Source organism: Cygnus olor, chromosome 3 (genome assembly GCF_009769625.2).
Source record: "Cygnus olor isolate bCygOlo1 chromosome 3, bCygOlo1.pri.v2, whole genome shotgun sequence".
Taxonomy (NCBI): Eukaryota; Metazoa; Chordata; class Aves; order Anseriformes; family Anatidae; genus Cygnus; species Cygnus olor.
In genome coordinates, this window is record NC_049171.1 from 110,321,909 (window position 1) to 110,348,120 (window position 26,212).

At 45.9% G+C, this 26,212-nt stretch overlaps 2 protein-coding genes across 8 annotated transcripts in view; one reads left to right on the top strand and one right to left on the bottom strand.

Annotated features, from left to right (window-relative positions):
• The window catches only part of LOC121068173, a 68,299-nt gene that overhangs the window by 26,643 nt on the left and 15,444 nt on the right, over positions 1-26,212 (bottom strand). The gene's annotated exons all lie outside the window — the stretch shown is intronic.
• On the top strand, positions 11,812-18,832 carry LGALSL (galectin like). Its single transcript, XM_040553243.1, has 5 exons — positions 11,812-12,624; positions 12,822-12,893; positions 13,029-13,117; positions 13,534-13,711; positions 16,444-18,832. The coding sequence occupies exons 1-5, from the start codon at positions 12,592-12,594 to the stop codon at positions 16,585-16,587; spliced, it is 516 nt and encodes a 171-aa protein (XP_040409177.1). The 5' UTR covers positions 11,812-12,591; the 3' UTR covers positions 16,588-18,832.

Here is a 26,212-nt window from a genome sequence, read left to right on the forward strand (position 1 = left end):
GTGTGCAAAAGATCACAGAATGTCATATTTGCTCCTCATTTGTAGACAGTGATTTTGAAGTCTTGAACTAGTAAGCTTTCCAAAATAGATGAATAGCCTGAAGAATAGGTGGGAAGAAGCAGGGCAGAAAATTTATGACTTGTTTATTTTACTTTACACCCTAGATTTACAGCTGATAAACACTATTGTCCTTACTATGGCTGAATGAATAGCTTACCTGAGAAGGTAACCAATGGATTAAAGCACTTGATCTTAATTATCCCACAGTTCTAAGTGTTATTCAGGTGGTGACAGAAAATGCCTACCAGTTTTAAGCCTCTGTTTTCCCGGAAACCACATTGCAAGTGTGTCTACAAGACAAGAACACTCACAGGACAGGCAATGAACATATCAGGGCATTGCTCAGCATGTCAGAGTGATTCTTCCTACTAAAAGCAATCCTGATTTTCTACTTTCCTACTGCTATTGCAATACTGGCTCTGTAAAAGATTGTCAGCCAGAATAATAAGCCAAGAAGCACATTAAATCACTAAGATTTTCTCTAACAAGTTTTTATTCAGACCCACTCCAAATGTTGACAGAGATGAAAGATTCTTTGAAAAGAGTTCACAGCTTCAGATATGGCCAAAACAGAGGAGGGGAAAAGGAAAAGTGTGTGCAATAATAGACATGGGCTAATGCATTTCAAGAAAAACATTTCAGCCTGAAAAGTTGCTACTAAGATCGTTGGCTGCCAGAGGGGCAAGGTGCCAAAACGCTTCTGAAATGCAACTGCGGTTGTCGATGACCAGTAAGAAAATATCTTGCATGTCAGTGCAAACCTCTGTTATCCCAAGACAAAACAAAGAGGGAATGCAAATGAAAGCCTTGCGTAGCTAGCTGGAAGATGAACCCTCTTTCCCTGACCCTGGATGCAACCTGGTGAAGCGTGAGACAGAAATACGCTCATTCTCGAACTTAAAAATAGCAAAAATCCTGTGCTTGAGTTCTTCTGAAACTGTTGCAACAAAACCAAAACTGGCTGAGTTACATAAGACTCTGCTGTGTCAGACCAGCTTCAGATGAAGCAGGACATGCCAGTGCCTCTGGCTGGGATGCCAGGGGTTTAAATACCGGCTCTGCCGCTGACATCCTGGGCAACCTCGTTCAAGTCATGATGTCAGCTGGTAGATCTGTTTCAAGGCTGTAAAATTAAGCCGAGTGCTTCCTGTCCCCCACCCCTTTTCCTGCCTATGTGGACTGTACGCCTCCCTGGGCAGAGCTGCTCTCCTACCATATGTGTATGTACAGTGCTAAGCACAGAGGGAGAGGGACGGGCTGAAATAAAATCCCCACTAGAGAATGCTAATTGATTGTGTTGGTTTGTGTTTTTTTTTTCCCTCCCTTGGTTTCATGTTTTTCCCTCGTATTTTCCACACTGCCTTAGCCTTGAAGACATCTTCTGTAACTGGAGCCCACATCAGCCCACACTGATGCTTTGTCCAAAGGGGAAAGGAATCACATACCTACCAAGACAGAGTTTTTCTGGCTTTCCTGGCACATTTTCTGCTTGCCATCTGTTTACAGGAAAATGTCTTCAGGGCAGAAGCCTTCTGTGTTGCCGGTTATATTGTGCATTCTGTTGGTATCTATCAAACAATAAAGTTGTTTTTAATTAAGACAGGCTGAGCAGGGACTGGTGCCTTATACCTCCAGTGGGCACTGTGCCCAGGTGAGTGGGAGGTGAGACTGGCAGTCTGGAGACATCCTGAGGATCTCAGGGGTCAAATGGGGAATTTATCTAACCTATACTGGAAGTTTATACTGTGACAGAGCTCCTCCCCAGTGCTCCTTTTACACTCAGCAGAAACAGATTTTTCCAGTGCATGGTTCTCATCCCCTCCTAAATAGGTGTTGAAAATACCCGTGGTTCTTGACTTTGTAGCAATTTCTACCTTTATGAAGGGAGTCTCCACTATCGACCTGTTGGTGCCTGAGCTGGACAGATGAGATGAGATATCTTGAGATGAGTCTGACTCTGATTCACTTGACCCCTTACAGCTGCTATTTCTGCGTCGGTATGGCAATGGTAACAATAAATTTGAACTGGGGGCCTGTGAATGAAAAACAGTGCCAGGGTGGTTTTATTTACAGTTATATTCAATTACAGCACCAGCTTTCCCAACATATAAAGAAAAAACATGCTCTTTTTAGCATAATTTATACTGGTTCCCAGAACCACACAAACACAAGCATTTTTATGCCAGTATAACCACATATACCTCTGCTATGCAAGGACTTTAACATGTAAACATCACAGAAGTGTCATTAAAGATAACTCTTTCCCTGTGTAGCACTGTTCTACAAAGCATTTCCAAAGGAGCTGCACCCTAGGCAAACAGGACAAGATATACATCCCTATCAGACCACATGGAAGAAACACGCACCAATATTTTGCTGACACTTTCATGCTGTAGAAAGCCTGCCAGGTTAGGAAGTGGATTTACACATTAAAAAAAAAAAAAAAGCTATCCAGCTATTCTCTGGCACAACACTGAGCAGATCAATGTGATAGAGCTGCTCTGATGGAAAAAAAAGCTTAGTGCACCACCACCGTTATTGTATATTGACCCAGTGTCCACGGGGTCAGTCTATTTAACTAGTCTGCTGCTTTCAAAGCAGGTTTTGGTGTGTCACATCATGGGGCATTTCTGCCTTTGGAAGGCCCTGATGGATTGACTGAATTGTTTTTCGCAAGGATGCTGATATCGCTGCAGCCACTGAAACAAGGGAAAGGAAACAGGGCCATTCCAGGACCAGACACTCTCACAGGACACCAACTTGCTATTTAGGTCACAGACTCTGGGAAAATGTGGCAACCTTGGCTTTGAAGGGGAAATGGAAAGATCAGCTCTCCAGCAGAAGGTTTGGTCAGTAAATGCCCTTGCCCTCCAGCACAGCTAGGTTAAAAGGCACAGTGTTTCCTTAGGAATGGGGCATGCCAGTAAGGAGTGGCTGGCGACCTCGATATTTAACTATTAAATCACATATAAAAAATTAAATTGCAAATAAAAAATTAACTAACTATTTAATTCACAAAACAGGGCGAAAACATCACTTTTTGACACGGATGGCTCTGGGAAGAATGTTGTACTGCTCGGGACATTCAAGTTGCTCGTGGAAAGCCCTCTTCAGTTGAACATAATGCTGGGAGCTGCCTGCCAGAACTGAAACTGCAGGAGGAAGCCACAGAGAAAAGATGGGGAGATTAGGAAAAGGGAGTGATGTGGGGAAGCTGGAAGGAGCTGGAAGAGACTTGGAGGAGGTAACAGCTGGAAAGTCTGCTTTATTTATTCAGTGGACAAACAAAGCAGCTCCTCCATCAATAACAATTACTCACCTTTGACGCTCAAGCCCCAGATTGGCAAAGGGCTCAGGTGTGGTAACAGCAACTCCCACATGTCCCTACAAGGTGCCTGGCTCCAGAAGTGGAATTCCCAAACCCCATCTACACCTCCAATATGAGCCACTGGCAGAAGCAGTCACTCAAAAAATTTGGTTTGGTGCATCAACCAAGGGGACAAGGACACACATCAAAGGCAAAGGAGAAATGGAAGTGCCATCTTCAGCCTAACAGAGATCAAGACAACGTCTCCTTTCAAAGCACCCACATCGGCTGGAGAGAGGGAAGTATTCCTCAACTCGTCTTGACACCAGGCCACTGGGCAGCAAGGAATGTGAAGTCCATGAATCAGAAAAGATGTGGCACCATGAGTACATAGCCCAGTAGAAGGATATTCTCCTGGTAAAGAGTGAAGAAGAGGGACCTTCAAGCAGTTGTCCCTTCTCCACCGCCATTTGTGATGATCATTCCGCGATTCTAGTATTTGTGTATTTTTTCAAAATAGCTGGTTTGAACAACGGTCTATAAAGCCTTGCAAGTCTGAGGAACATACTGGTAACCTGCAAAAAGACTCGGTGTTAAGAGAAGAATATTAGCGAGGCACTTGGGGTTGTAAAACCTTAAGTAGCCAATCACTACAACAGAAGTCATTGCTAATGAGTGAGGGTTTTCTCCTCCGGTTAAAACACCTCTTCAGGAGTAACCAGACACATAGGGAATGCACCCACTGCAGTGCTTAGTGGAAGTGTCACTCGTAGCACACAGGAGGAGAAAAAAAATCTGTTTAGCAAACTTACTTTCACTTGCAAACTCTGTGTTGAGGTCCTGTAATTTACAGTCTTTGGCTCTTTTGAAAACAGTTTCCCAGTGCTTGGAGAGATGGCATGTGAGAGGTAGGAGACCCAGTTTCTACACCACTGGCTCAGAGTTTTTTGCTTGGAAAATGGGCCTCAGTTTTCCTATCTGGAAAACTGAAGTACTACCAGGTCTTTGAGGTGTACCCATAAACAATGCCTCTGGGCCCTGTAACAACAAAAATATGAAGAGATGTTCTAATAACAGAGATGCTAAACAGTATTATCATAGGTTGCATGATACAGTGTGCCGTGATATTTAAAATATAAAGAAAGAAAGTCTGTTCAATTGATGTATTACATCTGAGATTAGTAATCTGAGCCGCAAATGTATTCAGGTCTGCCGGTAGACACCACAGAGGAGACACATAAAGTAAAGAACCTGCAGGCTTTCTAGTAACATTAATCTGCATTTATATAGCACATTTCACTTGACAGTCTTGAAAAGTTTATTATTAAAACTCTCACAACACTCCTGTGGGCTAAGAACACAACGCAGCCTCTCTTTAATTGATGGGTAACTTGGACTTCATCAAGAAAAGGAGTTGAAGGTCAAAGAGGGTGAATGACAAAGCTAGACAACCTCCCCCTACTACCCATCTTTTGTAGCAGTCATCTGAAGAAGCAGAAAGCAGACAGGGGTGCACTGTTAATCAGAAGGTTACACTGCAAGCCATCTCAAAGCAGTTATCGTGAACTGCTTAGAGATGGATAATCCCTCAAATTATGTCTACCTTTCATAGGCAGACCCCTCTGTGAAAAACACCGCAAGATCTTCAGTTAACTGTTGGCCACATCGCTCCATGAAGCTCCATGCACAGAAGACCAGCGGCATCCATGTCCTACTTGTAATGGATCCATCAAAACTGAGAAAACCAATCTCATATCAGTAGGCTTCAATTTACTGACAAGGGAGATGAGAAGCCACCTAAAGTGTTTTCAGAGCTCGCAAGTCAGGAGGGCTTGAAAGTCACTACTTCAGAATTTCCCACCAAAATGCTCATTCAACCTCTCCCTCTCTGGGTTACGAGATGTGACAGGACCGTGCCTCGAGGCAGCATGGCTGCAGGCATAAAAGAAGTCTTCTCACCAGGAGGTAGGATTCATCAGATGAATGACTTAAATGAGTCTGACTTCACAGAGAGCCTCTGAGGGCTCGAAGAAGATGCGTCTCGAGTTGGAAGTCCAATTTGGAGGCATTTTGTTTCTTCCCTTGAAAAGCATTTTCTAGTAAGACGGAACAGTGGCTACTGAATCAACATAACGAACATCCTCGCTCTACCACCTTTTATCTTTCAGAAGTCTTTAGAGAAAACATATTTAAAACCATAGATCTACCACATAAAAATGCTGACTGATCACACAGTTCCATAAGGTAAAATGTCCCCTACACTGCAATGCCCAGATATATGCTTGTGTGCCCGTGCGTGGGTGTGTGCATGCAAACACGTGTTAGCTGTGACTCACTGGCTCACGGTGATCATGCCTGACAGAAAGGCACAAAAATTCTGAAGTACCTAAAACTTTTGGGAAAACAGACAACCAAGCTGGGAAGCCAGACTCCATCAGTGCCCTTGGTGATGGAAAGGCCACAGTGGCACCTCATGATTGCACCATCAAAGGGCAACATCAGAGAACCCCCGGCCTACTCTTAAGACACAGAACAGCAGGAAACCAGGCTTCACTGGCTCCACGGCTTGTGGCATGATTTGCTGCTCTCCCTGCAGTGTCACTGTGCCTTCATTGCACCTGGGACCTGAGCCGTCCTGATTAAGCAGGGACAGGTTTGTTCTCCTGTATGCCCTCCTCTCTGCCTGCAGTACAGGCTCGGGAGACTCTCGCCCCGCTTTGCCACTGACCTGCTAAGCCAGCCACTTTCCCTCTCAGCACCTCTGCTTCCTCATCTTTGAAATGAGAATTATGACCTCTGTAAGGCACTTTGATGTCCACAGATTAAGTGCTCTGTGGCACACATACATCTTCTCTCTATTTTAAATGCCAGGTAATATATTGTCATGCTTTTTTTTCCTTCTTTTGTTTATTCACCTTTATTATTAAAAATGGAAATCAATGAACTACCCTGAAAAAAAAAAAAAAAACACAACACTTTGGATCAGCCTCCTCTTGTGAAGATAATTATGGGAGAGAAAGCAATTTTGAAACAATGGATGGCAAAATGCAACGCTTAGAAACTACAGAGCATGGTGTATTTGTCCAAGGCTACCACTGAAATCCACCCTGCAGTTCGCTGTTGCAATATTCCTTGTTCTCTTCCATTTTCTAAGTCATGTACGAAACTTGCTTCCAAAATAAATTATTTAGCTTCTAACTGCTGCAATGCACAGCAGGACGCCTGTCAGAGCAAAGTGTTACTAATGGAGGATACCTCACATGATCCAAAAGGGAAGATGAGTTCAGACCGCAACAATGCCTTGGTGAGAACACAGCTCCTGAAGCTGATGTGCAAAGGCAGCGAAACCCTTACTCGATCGGCCACCCAGAGACACTGCAAAGCGGCGCTGCTCCAAAGCAGAGTGTCCGTCTGTCCGTGCCTCCACAGGAATGGCCTCACAGAATCACAATCACAGAATCGTCTAGGTTGGAAGACCAGGCACGTGGGAGAATAGACCAACCCCTACCTCGCTACAGCCTCCTTTAAGGTACCTATAGAGAGCAATAAGGTCGCCTCTGAGCCTCCTCTTCTCCAGGCTGAACAACCCCAGTTCCCTCAGCCGCTCCTCGTAAGACTTGTTCTCCAGACCCCTCACCAGCTTCGTTGCCCTTCTCTGGACTCTCTCGAGCACCTCCATGTCCTTGTAGCCTCGTTTCCTGCCTGGGCAGATGTGTCAGCTGAACCGGGGTTGTTCAAAGGCACTGTTGGATGGACAGTCATCAGTCTTGTGTACGTATTCATTCAGTGCTTCAGATGTAGGACTCAGGTGCTAACTGCTCCTAATGTGCCAAAACCAGTACCCTGGTTTGGACCACGCAGCTATACCCAGCAAATCCATGGGGGCACTGCATTGCCCAATGTAACTGAGTGCTGGATTTGCTTTGCTTAACATTTCAGCTGCTGGGGCTGGCAGTTAAAATGTAAAGATGTGATTCTCGCATTCCAGGTTTCATTTGCAGAAAGCATCGTAAAAACAGGAATAAGAAGATGGGTCTTTTAACTTATAAATGAAGAATATTTTCTGGGGAGCTTCTAAAAATAGCAAACAGCCCCCACCCTGTCCTGCAGACCGTGCAAAATAACAGGAAGCCTATTCTAGATAGAGCAGTCACTAAAATTTTAAAATATACGTAGAAAGACCTCTTGACATGCTGATACTTATGGGTAAAAGCCCTTTAGCAGTCTTATTCTGCATCCTCTGGCAGATGTGATGCACACATGATGTATCATGACCATCATGACCATGAACCCCCTCCCATTTAAATTCATGAAGTTGGCCTGAAAATCACAACATTTTTGAATACGTATATAACAGTCCTTTTTCCCACTAGGTTTCAGCTCTTCAGAAAGTAGCCACATTCTCAAATTGCTCTCCACGTTCAAAAGCTATAAATTGCCTCTTAAAAAAAAAGAAATGCATGAATAATACAAAACATTTGTGAAATGACAAAGAACTCAAAACTGAAACTAAAAGAAAAAAAGAGCCAACGTCATGAGATTCCTGATAAAATTGTTGTCCACTGATAATACAAAGGAAGCCCCAAATAAGACACAGTAGGGAAGATGAGCCTCCGAGCCATAAAAACACAGTCTGCCCCTGGGGATGCCTCCAGCTCCTGCCACAACTTTGCAGTTTGTGCCGTGCATTTGGACATTTATTCCCTGTGGAAGGGACAGGAAGAGATGAAAAATCCTGAACACGAACAACCTTCAACCCGCAACCAATGTCTTATCTGACATAGTTTTATGTACATACCCTTGGTTCCCAGTGCAGACTCCAGTAAACAACCTGCAAGACAAATATTGCTGATAGACGCACGCTCTGCACCGGGCGTGCAGCAGTTGTGTGAGATCAAATGACTCACTCAGGCCAATCTCCTTAAACACCGGTCTACTCGATCTGTTACTGAGAGCCCCAGAAAAATGAGTTCCCCACCGGACTCGTGCACAGTAAGAGTCTTGAAACCCTTAGGGCAAGACAGACCAGACTAAATCAGGAAGCAACAAGATGCAAGGAAGCCACTTTAAATAAATGTCAAGTTTGAACTTGAAGCTGTGAAATGATCTGTATAAACGTCAGACACTACAGAAAGCCTTTGGAAGAGGGGGTGCCGCTCCTTGTCCTGGGTTCCCTCCTCCATCGATGAGGATGCAACAGCATTAACTTGTGAAAACGCACAGGCACGTTAAACACCCTCCCTTCACTGTCCATACTGCTAACTGTCATCTCTATTTCCCGTGGGTGGGTGTGGGAGGGCAGGACCGTGCATATTTCTGCAGGTACGTGGTACCTTGCACTTTAGTCTTGGTACACAGTGCCAAGGGAATCTTCTTCTTGGGGCTCTTTGAAGCCACCTGGCAAGAGAAGTCCACGTCTCTGACTTGGTTCTTCAGCCCATTGCTGACTTCCACGAAGCCCTACACGACGCCAGCACTACCCTCTCCAAACCTCTGCCTTGGGCCCCTGTGCAGGGCAAATTTACATGAGGTCAGGTCTGCTCTCCTAGACCTTTGTCCAATGATTTGCAGCGGCAAAGCCACCAAGGTCTAAGAAAATAAGGCGGCTGTCTATCAGCACTGCAATAATTCTGAAAGGAGAAACTCCTCCGAACTATTTTGCACTTGGCTCCAGCCAATGAATCAAACTTATTGCCACACTTTATCATATTATTCAACTCTTTCAGTCTTACAAGAACGAGGACTTCAGTGCCATACCTCCCAGAAACCAAAGGAAGCTTCCACGAACCAGCAAACACCTCCCATCTTCTCACCAACGTCATTAAAAAAGCAAAACAAACCAGAGAGGTTGTACAAGTCAGCCTATAAACCCAGGCGTGAGGAGAGCAGTGTCAGTGGTAATGGGGCAAGAAAGGCAGGGTAATTATACCACACCAAAATTGCGATCGTGCTGCATTCCTTCTCGGTGAAGGCCAGCTAAGAATTAGATACACCTCTTTAAATCATCAAAGGGAGTGGCTGCAAGATACAAGGTGCTGGGATTAAGATGAAGTTCTGGGTTTGCCAGTTCTCAGCAATGGCTTTGGTGGCTGGGATGGGCACATCATTAACTGTTCCCAAATGGTGTTCACACCGTGCCACTTCTTTTTAATCTTTATACAATTCTCAGTATTTCAGGAGTCCCAGGCTCCACCAAGCAAACAGCTGTAGAAACCCAGAATTGGATGGCAGTACCTATCCACAAGGGGTTTTGTACTTGGCCAACCAATCAAGTTCAGAGACTTAGATGTTGGCATCATTTCAGTGGAGCGCAAATATTTATCATGTTGCACCAGCTTCCACCACCAGACCTACAAGCTCAGGCCCTCAAGCATGAAACCTCAAGACCTTCCCCACTGAGAAGGTTGGTGCAAATATTAAATAGAGCCCATTCTGTGCAGATGATTTAACAGGACTGCACGGGTGAGGGAACCGATTTGGCTCAGACCTCTCCTTTTTGAGAAGAATGAGTGCAGTAGCTTAGATGGCGGCACACACCCCATGGCCCTTTGCAGAGGAAAACCTGTGGGTAAAGTGGGTTTCAAGGAAGCTCCCCCATGGATGGGAGGCACAGTGCTGCCCAGAAATGTAGCCCTACACCCTGACCGCTGATCTATGCAGAGGCAGGCAGTCCTCTTCTGCTGGAGAACACCTCCCTAGAAGAAACCACAGGAGCAGCCATCACATAGGCAGGACAGTGGCACAAGGGGGCAAAGCTGCTCTGGCTGCCTCGCCTTGTCTGTGGTGCAAACAGGATTTTCAGTGTCTTCCTGGGCTGGTATAGGGTGAGAAGAGAACATTGCATAGAAGCAGAAATGCATAGACCAGTCCTAAAAACATGGGAACATCCTCCCCCATCACAGCTTCATACCACAGGTCATTCCAGCCACTCCTTCCAAGGCCAACAGAACAAACGTTGCATTTGTGCTAGTTTTTGGAAAACACGCCAAAGAAGACAAACACAAGGCAAAGCAGCTGGCCAAATGGCCAAGTCTTGCTATTTAATTATTCCAAAATGAGAAAGTTCAATTAAAAACAGCTACAAAACAGACACATAATAATGACCTCTCTCCTCACAGGAACTCAAGCTTTGGCACAAAGTACTAGCTGGCCTGATTTTATGTCCAATAAATTTAATCTTATTCAATAAAGCAGCTCCCCGTGCAACAGAGGAAAAGATGATGTGTATGAAAAGAGCTCTCTGGGCATCGTGTAGCACTGTACCACCAAATAAAAATGCAAAACCTTAGTGTGATTTCTCTTCTCTCTTAGGCCAGCACAAAAAAGCACAATGCGTCTGGCATCAGCATCGGTGAGGGCAGAGGTGAGCAGCGCACCAGAGCTGAACGAACCATCAGACTACCTCCAGATCCTCTTTGTGGTGAACTTGTGAGGGCACTTGTCTCACCGCTCGAAAGCCGACCACTTCCAGTGTGCGATGGTTTCATGTTACTGAGCTGTTTATGAATTCAGTCTCCTGGCAGTATTCGAGGAAGGTGCTTTTCCATGTGGTGAGGGCTGACACCCAATGTTTTGGCATGATGAAAATGGTCCGGTGGTTTTTCAAGACCAAGACCTGGGCCACAGTGATCCCCACTGCCTTCGTGCCTAATTGTGCTGGTAAAGCTGAAGACATGGCTTCTGTACGTGACTTCTAGCAGAGCTATATGCACTAACACGAGCTTTGATGAGCCATCTCCACTGGGCATCCAAAGACGAAAACATCCCCAAATTAGTGGACGCTACTGAAAAAGTAACCAAGCATCTAAACACTTGCACAATCTTTACTTACTCTCAGTAGCTCTTGATTTCTTGAATGGCATCACCTAGTGATTGGAAGCGTTTCCCAACAGATGTGCACCGTCATATTGAAACCCTAAACATTGCAATGACTTAGCTTCTTCCATACCACTTTACACAGCATGAGTAACTAATCCTCACAGCGCCGTGGCAGAGGAAGGACAGCGACGTTCATCCACCCAGCCCAATGCATGGGTTAAGTGGAGGCACAGGGAAGCCAGGTGACACGTGCAAGGTCCCGTGTCACGTTGCTGGAGGGATGTTTATGCCACCACATCATAGTTGTGAGGAAGTGACAACTCTCCAAATCCCCCCCCTTCCCCCTGGACCCTAAATTCATCAACAGCATCATTACAGCATGCTTGCTGGGACAGGTCACTTGTGCTATGGTAAAGGCAGGGGATTCCTGGCATCCCAAGCAGAGCTGGTGGCCTCAGGCCGAGGCAGCTTTGCAGGTCCCTCCATGAGGATTTGGGGAGTCCTTGGGAGCCCCCTGCTCACACAACTGGGAGCAGGGACATCCCTGTATGCGGTCACGTTGTGCAACCACGGGATGTGCATGTCAATAGGAGCTCCCCCTCCGTAATGAGCAATCGATAGCCGGCCGACTTATACAATTAGCTTATGTCATTAAGAAGTTTGTGGTGAGGATTTCAAAGCAGCCGCCGCATGACTTGGCCGAGAGGCTGCAATTCGTCCAACAACACGCAGCGCTAAACACAGCCTTGCTGCCTGATGCCACGGGCCACGCTGCCACCCAGAACAGCCCCACCAACAATGTACTTCTCCTGGGACTTGGCCTCATCCATCTCACGACGGACAGTTACTCAAATCGCCTGCTCCAGCCTCCTGGTGGGGGTACTCGGGTTCTGAGCTCAAGGAAAATACAAATAATTGTGCTCGCCAAAACACAGGGCCCCCTCAGCCTCCCCCAGCCCTTCTCCCAGCCCCACCGCCCCCTTTCCCGGGCACCCCATCCCCTCCCTGCCTCCTCGGGGGGGCCAAGCCCCCCCAGGGCCGGGGTCCCCGCGTCCCCCGGCTGCTGGGGGGAGCCCGGGGCAGAGCTGCGGAGCCGAAGAAGCCGCCGCAGCCCCCGCCCTGCCCGGCTCCCCCCAGGCCAGGGGCTGGGCTCTCCTCGCTCCCCGCCGGGCGAGGCAGCGCCGGCCACCTCCCCTTCTGCTCTTCCTCCTCCTCCTCCTCCTCCTCCTCCTCCTCCTCCTCCTTGCCTTCCTACTTCTGTCACCGGCTCCTCTCCTGCTCTGCCGCTGCCCCCCCGACCCGCCGGGGCTGCGGATACCCCGATCCCCCCCGCCCCATAGAGCCGCCCTGCCCCGCTGCCCCCTCCCCGTCCCCGTCCCCAGCGCCGCCGCCGCCGCTCGCACAAAATGGCGGGGACCGTGGCCGAGCGGGACGCGCTGGTGAGTGCCAACGGGGCTTGGGGGGACGGGACGGGGCTCAGGGGGGAGCCGGGGGGAGCCGCAGCCCCTCACGGCCGCCACCTGCGGCGGGGAGTCCCGGGGGGGGCCGCCCGCTGCTGCCCCTGCTGCTGCTGCTGCCGCCGGGGGTGAGCACCTGCGGCCGGGAGGGGCCTCAGCGCTCTCGTTTCTACCTGCAGAAAATAGAGGACGGGCATTTAAACAACTCCCTGGGATCCCCGGTGCAAGCTGATGTGTACTTCCCTCGCCTGGTAAATCGCCTTTTTTCGGTTTAGATTTGTTCTGATTTTTACCCTTCTTCGCATCCCCCCCCGCCCCCCCCAATCCCCCCGGCTGTACAACCGGGGCCGATGCCGAGTGACCCCTGCCGCCTCTGTCCTTTCCAGATCGTCCCCTTCTGTGGACACATCAAAGGAGGAATGAGGCCGGGAAAGAAGATCTTGGTCATGGGCATAGTGGACCTCAACCCCGAAAGGTAAAAACCCTGTGAGCCCGGGCAGGGGGCGAGGAGGGACCCCCCCCAGTCCCCCCTTTTCTACAGTGGAATTATTTTTATCATCTTAAATATAGCGTGCTGGTTTCTCCTTTGACCCATAGAGGGGGCATTTCTGTACGGGATCCTGTTTCCCACGATTTCACTTGGAGTAAAGGAGGACTCGCCTCGGATCATATATACGCTTATCTATGCAACACACGCACCTATATGTGTGCCATATCCATGTCCTTGTCCCTGCTGAGCTTTTGAGGCATTCCCCGGATGAGCTGAGCTGTCAGCCCCCCATGCTGCTATGCTGCTGACGGTTTTGATAAGCTGAGAAATCAGCCCGGCTGCATTTGGGGTTTATCTGCTTGTTTTCTGGCTGAATGAGAGCAGTTCTGTTTGTCTTGCAGCTTTGGCATCAGCCTGACTTGTGGCGAGTCGGAAGATCCTCCTGCGGATGTAGCCATCGAACTGAAAGCTGTGTTCACAGACAGACAGTTTGTCAGAAACTCGTGCGTGGCTGGAGAATGGGGGGAAGAGCAGTCATCTATTCCCTACTTTCCCTTTATACCGGACCAGCCTTTTAGGGTGAGTACTACGATCGCAGCGGCACACACCGTCTCTGATAAAGTGTAATTTGAGCGGCATTGCAGCAGGACGCGACTTGCCTCTCGTGAAATCTCAGGGTAGTCTTTGGCTTGTCTTTGTAATCTCGCTTGCCTCTGGCTGAGACGCCGCTGGCCGGGTTGCTCATATTGATCAGGAGTTGTGCAGAGCCCGCTTCTGCAGCCGCTTGCATCTGCAGGCAGTTCCGATGGGGCTATAAACACATCACGGGGTGTTATGACAAGTCGGAGGTTGTAATGCCGTGTGATGAAGTGCACTTCCTGAGCTTAGTTTTATAGCTATAAATTAAAAAGTACCTCTATGTTATTACTGCATTTCAGGTTATTACTGGAGAATGTAAATACTCTGTGGGACTGCCGTGTGTTTTGATGGTTTCTATAATGGACGTAGTGTTTGCAGTTTAGCGCAGCTAATGAGGATCATGTTCATCCTTTTTCTCCGGGGATGTTACACTGAGGTTGGCTGTAGCCCTTTGTGTTAGCAGATTAAATAGCTAAGCAATGGAGGTATTCTTTTCTGAACCTTGGGATTAAATCTCCTGGCAAATTTAAGCTGGTAGTCACTTGAAAACTGTGTATGTGGAAATCCTGCGGTGTGAGGGATGGACTGGGTTGACCTAGAAGCAGATTCCCATCTGTAGTGTTTATGGTTATGTGAAGCTGTCTTTGCTAATCAGGACTAACAAAGTATGCAGCTGCAGAGGGCTTCTTCTCTCGCAGCGGTTTGGCTACATTGAGAAAAAAGGCTGCACGCCTTCTCCATGAGGCTGACCCAGAAAAGCCCTCCTCCTCCCCGCCCCTCTTATGAAACCTTGCCGCCCCTCTGCTAAATGCCAGCGCTCTGACCAGCTGCCAAACTCTCTTAATCCATCTTGCCCCCAAGATAATCTCCCCCAACCCCAAAAGCTCAGTCTCCCCAGATGCTTGGGCTTCGAGAGGGTGTCGATGACTGGCTTTGCTGTGGATGGGTTGCGTTCTACTTGCTTTTGCAAACTCTCCTGTCTGAACTGGCAACACCCTTTGGCGCACGTGGGAAATGCACTTGAAAGGGCATGGAGGCTTGGTCTTGCTCTGGCTGCGAGGGTTACGCTACCTGCTGCCATGGGTGGTGGCTGGGCCCTCCAACAAGCAAGACAAATTATCCAGAGCATGTTTTGTGGCTGTCCCACTAATGACAGCTAACATCAGAGGACAGCGATATTGCACATTTAGTGTGAGATACTGCAGGAGGGGAGTTGTTCTTTTTTTTTTCTTTTTTTCCCAAATGCATAAACAGAATTTAGACTCCCAGATGACTTTGCACCTTTGATGGTCTCCCTCTCAATGAATAAATTAAACAGGACTATTAAGTGTTCTTGACAATTACTTGTGATCCAGTTCAATTATCGTTCTGGCGTGGCCCAGGGTGATCTGTAAAAATGGATCGTAAGCAGTGTTGAGGCTAACCATATCTTTTACATAACAAGGCCTAAGGCTGGATGCACCTGCTGCAGTGACACAAGAGCTACGCAGCAGCATGGGCTCTTCCCTGTTACGTGGTGCGCTACCAGGTCCCCATGGGGCAGTGTTTTTTTGGACAGTCCACTGCCACTTCTTCCAGCGTGATTTGCCCTCAGTCAGTCAGGCTAATCAGGCTTGGTCAGTTTATCATTGGCCCCCGTTCTCATTTTTATTTGTTGTAATATTTCTGCCTGAAAGTTGCACTTCATTCCAGACTACCAGCCTCTAGAAAGGACTGAGGATTTACACGACTTCCCTGCAGATTTTCTTCCCTTAGCCTGTCCAGAGCTGGAGGTCTCCAAGGGCCTGTACAACAAATGCACATTTTATGCCTTCACATCTCAGCCTCCTGGCAGGCAGCTCCACCAAAGCTTAACTGTAAGACATCCTCTCAAGCCACCCCCAATATCAGGAATCTCCGGATCTGTCCGAAATGGGTGGTCCAGCACCAGTCTTTGTGGCTTTTCCAGAGCATTTCTCCAGGGCTGTAGGAGGAGAGCTGTGTCCTTCCCTGGTCTGGTTTGTGCCTTGTGTGAACTGTCTGGCTGAATTCAAGCCATCGTGCGTCTCCCTCATTGCAGCCCCTAGTCCAACAGGCAGTCCTAGGCTGTGTGCAGCCACCATGGTGAAGGCTTTTTAGTTGCACAGCAGCTGTGTGAGTATGTGCAGTTCTAGCGTGTGGGAGGGGAGGGCAAACTTATCCCTCCTCTCATGTTCGCTCCCTTCCAGTGAATTAACGGAAGTGTGGAAGGCATTGCAGAGGGAACTTCCCCCTCATTCTGTACGAAAAAAAATATTCTGTAGCAAGGATTGCAAGATTTGGGTTGGAAATACAGTTTCTTCCCCCTGTAATTAGCAGTTTGGATCTGTTTCCGGCATTCTTCTAAGAGACAAAACCTCCATGATGCCAACGGGACTGTAATCTGCAGAGCGGTGGGACTGGGTTCCAGGGTCCTCCCCTCCGGGACAGTGTGAGACTGGATTAACGCTCCTGTGAAGTATGAGCAGATCCATGGTAGCGTGACTGGGGTCAGGGGGGCAAGTTGGTCTCAGGCCTCTCATTGCACAGCATGTAAGTAGCAAGATATGTAACCATACCAACACTACTTAAAGGCTAATCCGGAGCTTTTTGTGTCCTGTGAAATAACTTCCCAGTTACATTGTGAACATGGTTCATTGTTTTATTTTTTTCAGGTTGAGATACTTTGTGAGCATCCCCGTTTTAGGATATTTGTGGATGGACATCAGCTCTTTGATTTTTACCACCGTATTGAAACACTGTCAGCAATTGACACAATAAAGATAAATGGAGATCTTCAGCTTACAAAACTTGGCTGAACTTGTTAGAACTGTAGATTCCAAACCGGCTCAGGTGCCATCGTCCATTTGGAGAAGTGACAGCCGGCTCTGGACACAACTATAGTAGGAAGGCTGCCCCGTTCCTTTTCCATGTGCAGTTCTTCACTCCTGTGCTGACGAACTGGGCTGTTGTTTATCCTAACGAAGAACACTGTTGGTTAATAGACATTGAGACATTTTTTCTTGGATCAAAATAGCCCACCTGTGCTGGATAATCAAATTGGAATGGATTCAGAAAGACTTGCAGTCTCGTTTCAAATCTCACAGAAAGGCAATTTCTGAAACGCTGTACTAAAACCGGTTACTGAACAGCAGTGACAACAACGACGAAAAGTTTTTCTTTTGCAAATATTGTTTCTGCACTGAAGTGGAGTAGTGTAGCACAACGCAGGGCCACATGCTGACATCCTTACCCAGGGCTTGAGCCTGGTTCCACGGAAATCAATGGCAGATCTCCTATTCACTTTACTGGGGTACAATCAAACTGCTTAGTCCTTAGTCAAGCACAACTCCCATTGATTTCTGTGGGATTTTTGCACACACCTGGGAGTGAGATCTTCTGCTGGTGTTAATCAGCTAACCTCCATGGCCTGGGATGGAATTCTGCTGATTGCTGCCAGCTGCTGATTTGGTCCAAGGACTGTGCAAAAACTGAATGAGGGTGTCAGGACACAAGCCTGTATATTTTAGTCAGGGTATTTGCATAGAATGTAGATTGTTACAAGTTTTTGCACAATGTACTGTTAATACAATTTTTAAAGCTTATCTGTAGTTTATTTATTTATAATCATTGTATGTATTGGTAAAAATGAACAATCTTACTGATCATTAAGAACAGCAAAATGTAAACATTTTGAATGTACAAAATGTCTTAGGTTCTTTGGGCAAACTCTATGTATTATTCTTGAAAAATCGTGTTTCCTATTGAACGTTTAGTTACATTTTAATGGAGCCCTCTAGGCCCTGGGAAAATGCGGGCATGGTAGTTGGTGGGGGGAGCTCTGCATATTCACTAAAAACTGTTTTTCAGGGCTTACTAACTTTGCTGCACAGGATAGGTTTGAGTTAAAGTCGATCTGTTTTTAAAATTTAAACAACCGATTTGTAGTTTTAGCTGTGCTTTTATAACTTGAGAAGAAGTTACATTTGGCAGTCTCTTAGTTCAGCAAGAGAACCAGCCTCTTTCCAGGGGAGATGGGAGATTTTTTTGCACTCGTTTAAGAGCATATTCGGCCTTTGATATGACAATTAAAACTTGTCTAGACAGCCAAGTTATTAATGCTTGAAAATCAGCTACTGCACATGAATAATAACTTTTCAAGTAGCTTTTTAAATAGTAGGTATAGCTGTATAAACACAGTCATTGCGCTACACTATAAATGAACACAACCACTTTTCTTGACGTCTTTAGGACTAAATACACTTTTTCCTTGGCTGCTCACAGTAGACTATAGCAGGTCTTTCTGAGTAGTTATAATCATGATATAAACATATATTTAGGCAATTTTGAAAACATGTAATATAGGGACACAGAATACAAAAACATCCTTTGTAGCACTGTATTTAAAAAAAAAAAAAAGAGAGAGAGAAAAAAATCTCACAAACAGAACTATATGAAACTTGCAATAAAGAAGGGTTTTAAGGCAACCAGAACTGGAATATCCAAAGTGAAGGGTAGAATGCCAGTTGCAAAGCCTCATTTTGCGCTAATTTGGCCTGCAGTTAAGAAGCCTTAGACTGCAAGCTGAAATTCCAACTGTGGCTCTAGTCCAAAGCCTGTTGAGGTCAATCAGAGTCCTCCGAGCACAAAGGCATAGAAGCCTGATTCTTACTTCATGCAAGTGCAAGTCTCTTTGTAAAGCCAGGGGGACATTGCTGGTGTGAATGAGTTAAGAATCAGGCTGCCACCTACAAAACGAGAGTTAAAAATTGAAATTTTAGCCTTAACATTGAAGTCTCCTGACTTTTTTTCCAAATTAAGCGAGAACGTATTGTTTTCCAGATGATCTTTTTATCTGGTGTGTGACTTTTAAGTTGTGCATCAGATTCTGTTTGTACTCCAGATTGAACCTTGATATGAAATGTTCCTGTCTTGCTCTGTTTTTACTCTTTTACATGATTCATGATGACTGTGTCATTTTCCATTGTATAAAGAATGCTGACAGTGTTTTGGTACAAAATATATTCTTAAAAATGATGATAATAAAAATCCAAGGGAAAGGTGCTTCTACATGAGCTGTTTGGATTTTTCTCTAGCTTTGACATGGTTTGCAGTTCCAAAGCAGATGCAGGCAGAAGATGAATTCTGTTTGGAGAGATGTTTAGTGCCGACCACGCCTATTGCTGTCTCCAGCTGTATAGGTAAAGCCAGGTTTCCTGATGCAGTGGTGTTGCCTGAGGCTGTCCTGCTAGTTCAGGGGGCCAAAAAGTAAGAGGCTGGAGAGATTTGCACCATGACCCTGCTGTAGCACAAAACCAAAAGAGATCTCCCTGACAGCACAAAGCCAATAGAGATTCTGCCTCCATGCCTTTACTGTAGCCCAGAATAAGGGGTTCGGCAGACTTGAACTTTCAGCCACTCAGGATTCCTGGTAGCTGTGGTAGGTTAGTGCAGCCCTCAGACTTCTCTTGTCCTGCACGGGGTTGGCTCAGGACAAAGCACAGGCCAGGGATGCTGGGATGAACTCTACACGGGTCCCTGTCAGCAGCAAGGGCCTGGTGATACCACCATGCCTGAGTTCCCACCTGCTGTCCTGGGCACACCCCTTTGGTCTTGTGCCAGGACCGGAAAAGGGCAGAAAGTCACAGTTACAGTTTCCATATCTATTTGTCTGTTTAACAGAATTTTTGAAGCCTTTTTCTTTCATGCTTGGGCAGTACCAGGCTATGGCAGGTGAAGGAAGGATGATGTCCATGAAGCCAAGGGCCCTTCCATGCCTGCTTGGTTTACGCTGGCTAACTGCATTCAGAAGCTACTGCTGAACACTTCTGTGTCCAGTGTAAGTCAGAGAAAACCGGGGCCTTAAATCTTTCTGTTCAGTTAGACTTTAAGCCACATCAAAATGTCTAAGATGGGTGCTGCAAAATTTGTATCTGAAGTCTTCTGTCTCCAGAATTTAGGGATTATTCAGATTTTCATTTTGCACATAAGCCCTACCAGACCTGAAATCAGACTGTTTCCACACTGGGACAGGTTTTCAAAATGTTTTTCAGTAGACACAAGTAGTCTGTAAGCTTCTTGGAAGCTGTGATTCTTCAGGAGTAAAACCAACTTTTGAAAATCTAATGTTAGAATTTATTAGTTGAATATTTCCATGTTTTCCTCTGAATAAGGAAATTATTTCTGAAATGAAAGAAGTCTTGAATAGGTAAAAACTGTGTGGAGTAAAATCCTTCAATTTAGCATAGCTTTAAAAACCACCAAATTACTTAGTTATGTCTGTAATTGGCTGTGATTAAACTGATGTCGTATTTTTTTAAGAAATATTGAGCTTATTGCCTACTCAGAAAGAGCCTTGAATACTTCAGGGTGATGTGAGGTAGTCTGTGTCTAAGCATATTTCACTTATATGCTTTTTCACAGCCAAGTTGTTAAAAATGTTACAAAATACCTTCTTTTTGTGTCACAACTAGAAATGTTTGCCCCACCTTGAAAGAACATTTTGTACTAAATATTCATGTGTTGTCTATGTGAACTTGCACTAGCATATATTATATTCTCCTTCCCCTCCTTGCCTAGCTTGGGAAAAAATAGGCGTAATATTGCTAAACCGGTTGAATGTAACACCTGCTTGAGGCATAGCATCTTTCTCAAGGGCTGTTTTGAGTAAACAGCCTGAAAACCAAAGAGAGAGCCTGATTCACCATTTTGCTGTGCCAGCTTTCCACCCTTGTCACTCTCCTGAAGTGAGGCTGAGACTGAAGCCCTGAGATTTTCCTGTTCGAGAGCAGCACTGAGATTTTATCTGCCGGGATTTAAAAACATTACTGTGGAGGAAATGAGAACAGAGCAGCCACAGCGCTCCCAAGTTTGCTAGTAGGGTTGTGGTAGTGTGATGTGCTGTAGTCCTAATGGAGCACAAGTTTAGGGGGAGGTCATGGGCACTCCAGAGCCAGACAAGAGGAGCTGTGGAGCTGTGTGAGGGTTTCCCAAGGATGGCTATTTGACACATTGTTAGCCACCACCTTCTGCAACCCCAAAGAAGGACACACAGCAAAAATCAGCATTGCTTACAAGTTTGGAAGGCAGGAACTGGCTCATGTCCCTACCCGCCTTCTTTGAAAGCAGCTCCTAAATAAGTAACAGGGAAACTTTGGGGTAGCCATGCCACAAAGATATTTTCCCCCACAAAAACTCAAGCAGTGTTATCTGACGTGGGGCTTGTCTTGCCTCCCACCCAGTGCTCGCCACAAAAACCCAGTATGCTGCTTTCCACACTGAAACTGCTTACCGTGACCTTTTTCTGAAGAAACCTGCAGAACAGCAATCTGCTGAGCCACTTAGTGGCAGCTCTAAGCAACTTTCTAGCACCCCTGGAACTGAGAGGAACAAGAGTCAGACAGTGAGCAGCCCTAAATGCTCACTGTGAGCTTTTTATATGGCCACACAAGTCTAGGAACAGTTAGTGACCTGGTGAGATTTTTTGCCGGGTTTTGTTCTGATTTTCTCACAGGGACCAGGAAGTGTACAGGTAAAAAGTTGCTTTGCAATGAATGGTGTGTGGGGTTAGAAGGAAGGCCAACCCAAATGGGGAGAAAAAATGAGCTGCTGACGCTTTTATCTGGCTTTGATACACCCTCCCAACTCCTCCCAGCAATCACTGCTGTTACGAACATGCACAATTACTACAACGAGGAGATTCAGTAGCATGTGCAAGATCAAGATAATAAACTCACATTTTGCCACAGGTCCTCCCTAGATTCTGTTGCTACGTCTTTCCATCTGTCTGTCAACAAATAGCTAAATCCTGCTGCCTTTCAAAGTCCGTGGCAAAATGCCTTTTGACTTTCATGCAGAAAGGTCTGTAAGAAAGGGTTATTTTCAGCTTGGGCATACTCTAAAAATCTGTTCTTTTCATTCTCCTTAATTTATTTTTAAGTATGAATAGAGGACTATTTCTGCCTGCATTATCTGTTTGAGTAGAGTCAACAGAAAGCACAGTCTCTCCCTGCTGCAGTAACACTGATTTCACAGCTGATGAAATGTTTTATATTTATTACTGTCTGATTTTAAAAAGTGAGGGTGTGCACAAAATGATCTGGCAATAATAGTAACGTGTATCATTCACCGCAGATCTATTTTTATGTGTTGTGCCAATTTCATAATTAACTTTTAATAACAATAAAGTGTGAAATCTGCACCATGTTCTTTTTGTCTTTTATATTAATTCTTAATGCTCATTATGCACCCTGTTTACTTAATTTTTGGCTTCTTTCTTCTGTTTTTCAGACATAGCTAACTCTTTCCCTCATAAAACTGTAGTGTGAAATTTTAGAATGAAAAATGTATCACAGATAGCAGCTTGTGTAAAACTCCTTGTAAACTGAAATGCTCTATGCAGAACTGAACAGTCAACTTTTTAGAGGAAAGAATAACTTGCTTGCTCATGCAAGACTCCCACTGACATCACTGGGCAGTGTAAACCTCAAGAGTCTACAGGCACGACTCAGACCTTACAGCCGGGACAGGAGACGCAGATGGTTGGTGACTTTTGCATAGGATAAAACAGTTCACTCTGGTGGGACTGGGTTCGTGGGTAGTGGTTATGTGGTAAGGGAAACCACGAGATCAGCTCCAGAGACATGATATTATGGGATCCAATGTTTTACCTGTTGGCATGATCCTAGCTAAAGTTTGCGTTGACCTGAGTAAGTGAAAGATGAAGCTTCAAGGTCTCAGCTTCTTCCAGTCAAAGCTATTGGAAAAATTCTGTATGACCCTAACGGGAAAAGATTGTGTTTCCCATCCAGTTGTGGCTGCAAGACATGAGCAAGGTTTCTGAGTGAAACCTCAAAATCCAAACAGCACTGAAGTAGCAGATGAACAGGATTTGACTATAGCCAGCTCTGCCTTTTTTCTCCCAATAAAATGAACAAGAATCAGGTGCTCCCCACAAGCATGGATCTGTGGCCATCCCTGCTCACAGCCAGTCTGATATTTGGCCCTTTGCTTACTACACACAATCCCAAAAGGGGATATGTTAAGACTTCTAGAGATTCCAAGATAAAAACAGTATTAGGTAATGTCAATACAAACCAGAAATAGGGAGGACAGATAGGAATGCACGCAACAGCCAGAAATTTGTATCGCATCAAATGGAAACACCAACTTGGTTCTGAGCCAGTGGGAGTTTCCCAGTAACCATGACGGACTTTAGATGAGACTCCACATTTGCAGGTGCTTCCAGTTGCCCCAGCACAGTCTGGGCAGAGGAGCCAAGTACAGCCTCTCAAGGAAGGAGCCTTGCCACTATGCATACAGTTGACTCAGTCTTAATAACTCCTTCACAGGAGTGGAGGTAGCGAGGCTGCAGAGGTGCAAATTCACCTTGCCTTCCCTTGTGTCTGGAGCTTTGGCAGGATCTGTGCTCTGTGACCCCAGGAGTGCTCTGAATTTTCTTTCTGCACACAACTTCCAGCTGAACAGGAGAAAACCTGATCCACTATGGTCTTTTGATATTGCCTCCAGCTGGCAAAAAAACTCTCTGGTAAAATTCATGTGTGTTACACTCACCATGGACAAAGAAGTTGCATGTATGGCTGCACACAAACCATCCGTTCCCTGAGGGGTGCAGTCCTCCTTAGAATAAATCTTGGTTGCTGTTTCTGAGGGTTGGATTTTTACATTTGGCACTCGGTTTGAGCTGGAAGACATATAACATTATATGCCCTTTCAGAAATACTCTGAATTTTATCCTGTTTCGGAAGAGATCCAATGCAAGTTTCCCTTATGAGGCATGTCTCAAAGGGCTCTGCTATACCTAGATATGTTGAATGTGAGCCCCAAACCTCCCTCACTGCATCAGTTCACACCCATTTGATGTCTTCAGGCAAGGGCATGTTAGAAAGGCCTCTGCGCAAGATTCAAAGACTGGCTATATCTTGGCAGAGCATCCGCCTTGTGTAAAGGCAGCACCTAGTTCCTGCCTGACAGCAGAACAGGAGCAGCTAAGTGCCTGTGGGGATTTTCAAAACAGGGAATACATACACCCAATTTCATTGCTGGCATTGACTAACTCTTACAGAGGTCCCTGAAAAGCTCTCCTCTTGACCTGTAATACCAATGAAACCACAGGGGTGAGTTTTGGGCACCTATGTAACAAGTGCCATGTGCACTTCTCTCCCATTCAGATCAGCAGTAGGCACACGTCACAACTGGGCCTTAGTTTGGTGAAGTGTTTCTGATCTTGAAGTCAAGCCAATTCATGCTGAGGGATTTACTCACAGGAATACCACAAATACGACTCTTTGCTAGCACTGCAGTGGATCTTATTTTTAAACGATGACTTTCACCACTCTTCTAAGAATAGAGGCTGGCTCTGAAACATCACGTCGGCTCCTGCATTCTCCAAGGGTTACGCATTTCTCATCCTGAGGCTTCAGTTTCCACACTGGTGCCTTGCGAGACCAGGGCTGTTATGCTGGGGGGTCATTCTGTGAAAGACCCTGAGAAGGAGGCGTCTTTGAGCAGCTCTCTGCGCAGCCAGCTGAAGGAGATGTGCAAGTCACTCCTGGCACTCAGAAATGATGGTGAAACAGAGCTACGCTGACTCCTGGGGCTTGCAGAAAAGGGCTTCCTCATGACTCTCAAGGATAGGAACAAAAGCCTGGTAAATTAGAAGCTGGACAGTGAATTTCAGTGGCTGAGAAAAGAGGAGGATTTTAGTACTAGACAAGCTGATATTAGCAGCAAAGAGATGCTCCCTTGATGCCCAGGGGCTGTGGGCAGGTGTTGCTCTGGCTGAGCTGAGGCAAAGCTCTGTGCAGTAGAACAAGCTGTCACTGAGTACTGGTGGAGATGCTGGAGGTTTTCAAGACATGCTCAATGGCAGTGCTTTTGTCTAGTCCCTTGTGCAGGGAGAAAAGCCAATGCTGACATTATTGTAATGTATGACAAGCTACAGTAGCAGCTCTGGCACCGCATGCTCCAAGAGGCAAAGAGGATTCTTTCCTAGCTGCTCTCTAAGAAATTTTCTGTGTAATGGGAAAGATAATCACTGTCCAGAAGAGATCCAGACCAGAACTAAGGACAGAATAGGACCATTGCTATAAGAAACATTATTGAGAAAGTGATAGATTAATTGCAATCTGCTAAGGAAAACAAAATATTTGAATTTAGAAGTACAACGGCCACATCGAGGCCACCCCAGCTTCATGAGAGAGATACGAAGAGCTTCAACAGCTAAAATACAGACCCTGAGAGGCAAAGCTGTGAGTAACTCTGTATTATTGAATGGATACAGAACAGAGCTTTCACATCCATTCCCAGTCATTTCCACTGCCTTTTCTCAGAGGTGGTGGGTCCTCTCCATGAGAAAGAAATATTACTGGAAACCCCACAGCCAGAGGATGGGGCTGTGGATACTGGCTTTAGAGCATTACGTGTCCTTTACAGACACCAACCAAGGGATACTCTATTTAGCACCACTCACTGAAGAACTTCAAAGCACTGACAAACTTTACAATTCATGTTAATTCCCGAATGCTCCTTGCCTTCTCTAGTATTACTGCTCTCATTCTTTGGGCAGAGAGGGAAGCCCAGAGACATAACAAGAGTTTCTCAGCAATCACTGCTGTAACTTGGAATGCACTGATTTGCACACACCTAATGTCACATTGCTATGACTTTTGGCTACAACAGGGAAGTTCAGGCTTCCAGGTCCCCCCTTCACTCATCAGGCAGACATTATTTGGGCCAGAATATCCGACAGTAAGGTTGAGTAATGCCATGCACATCCTCTGAGATAAGATGGACTATTCACAATGCAAAATCCTTACAAAATATGATTTTTTAAATGGTGAAAATTGAATGGCATTATATTACCTTTTGCAGCCTCCACTGCCTCACAGTGCTTTTGCCTGCAATTTAAATAATGCAGAGGAGAAGCTGCAACATGGAAGATCAGGTTTCTTAGCAGGGAGTTGTTTGCTGCACCTTGCACTCAAAAGATGGTCCCTAGACAAAACACAGCATCGTATCCTGAGTGATGCAAGCAGGTAGATCTCTATCAATTTCAGTGGAAGTACATTGATTGATAGCAACTGAGCACCTGCTAAAGCATGAACTGGATTAGGGTGCCCATAATAAACCTGTCCTCTTCAAAAGATGCTCTCAGGAAAAATAACAGGATTCTAATTAGCGCATGCAGGGAAAGCGCATGATCGTTTTAATGCACTGTACAGCTGAAGCTGTGATAACGCAGGCTGGAAGATGATGCTTTCAAGTGAAAGAGAAATCAGTGGTAATTATGAGCTTTGTTGTCTTTCTGTATTACCAACTGTATTGATTACCTTCATCCTGTGTGTCACCAGCAGCCAGGGAGCATGATATGTTATCTCATGCGTGCGTTGGAGGGCAGCAGAGATTGGCATATTTTTAGAAACA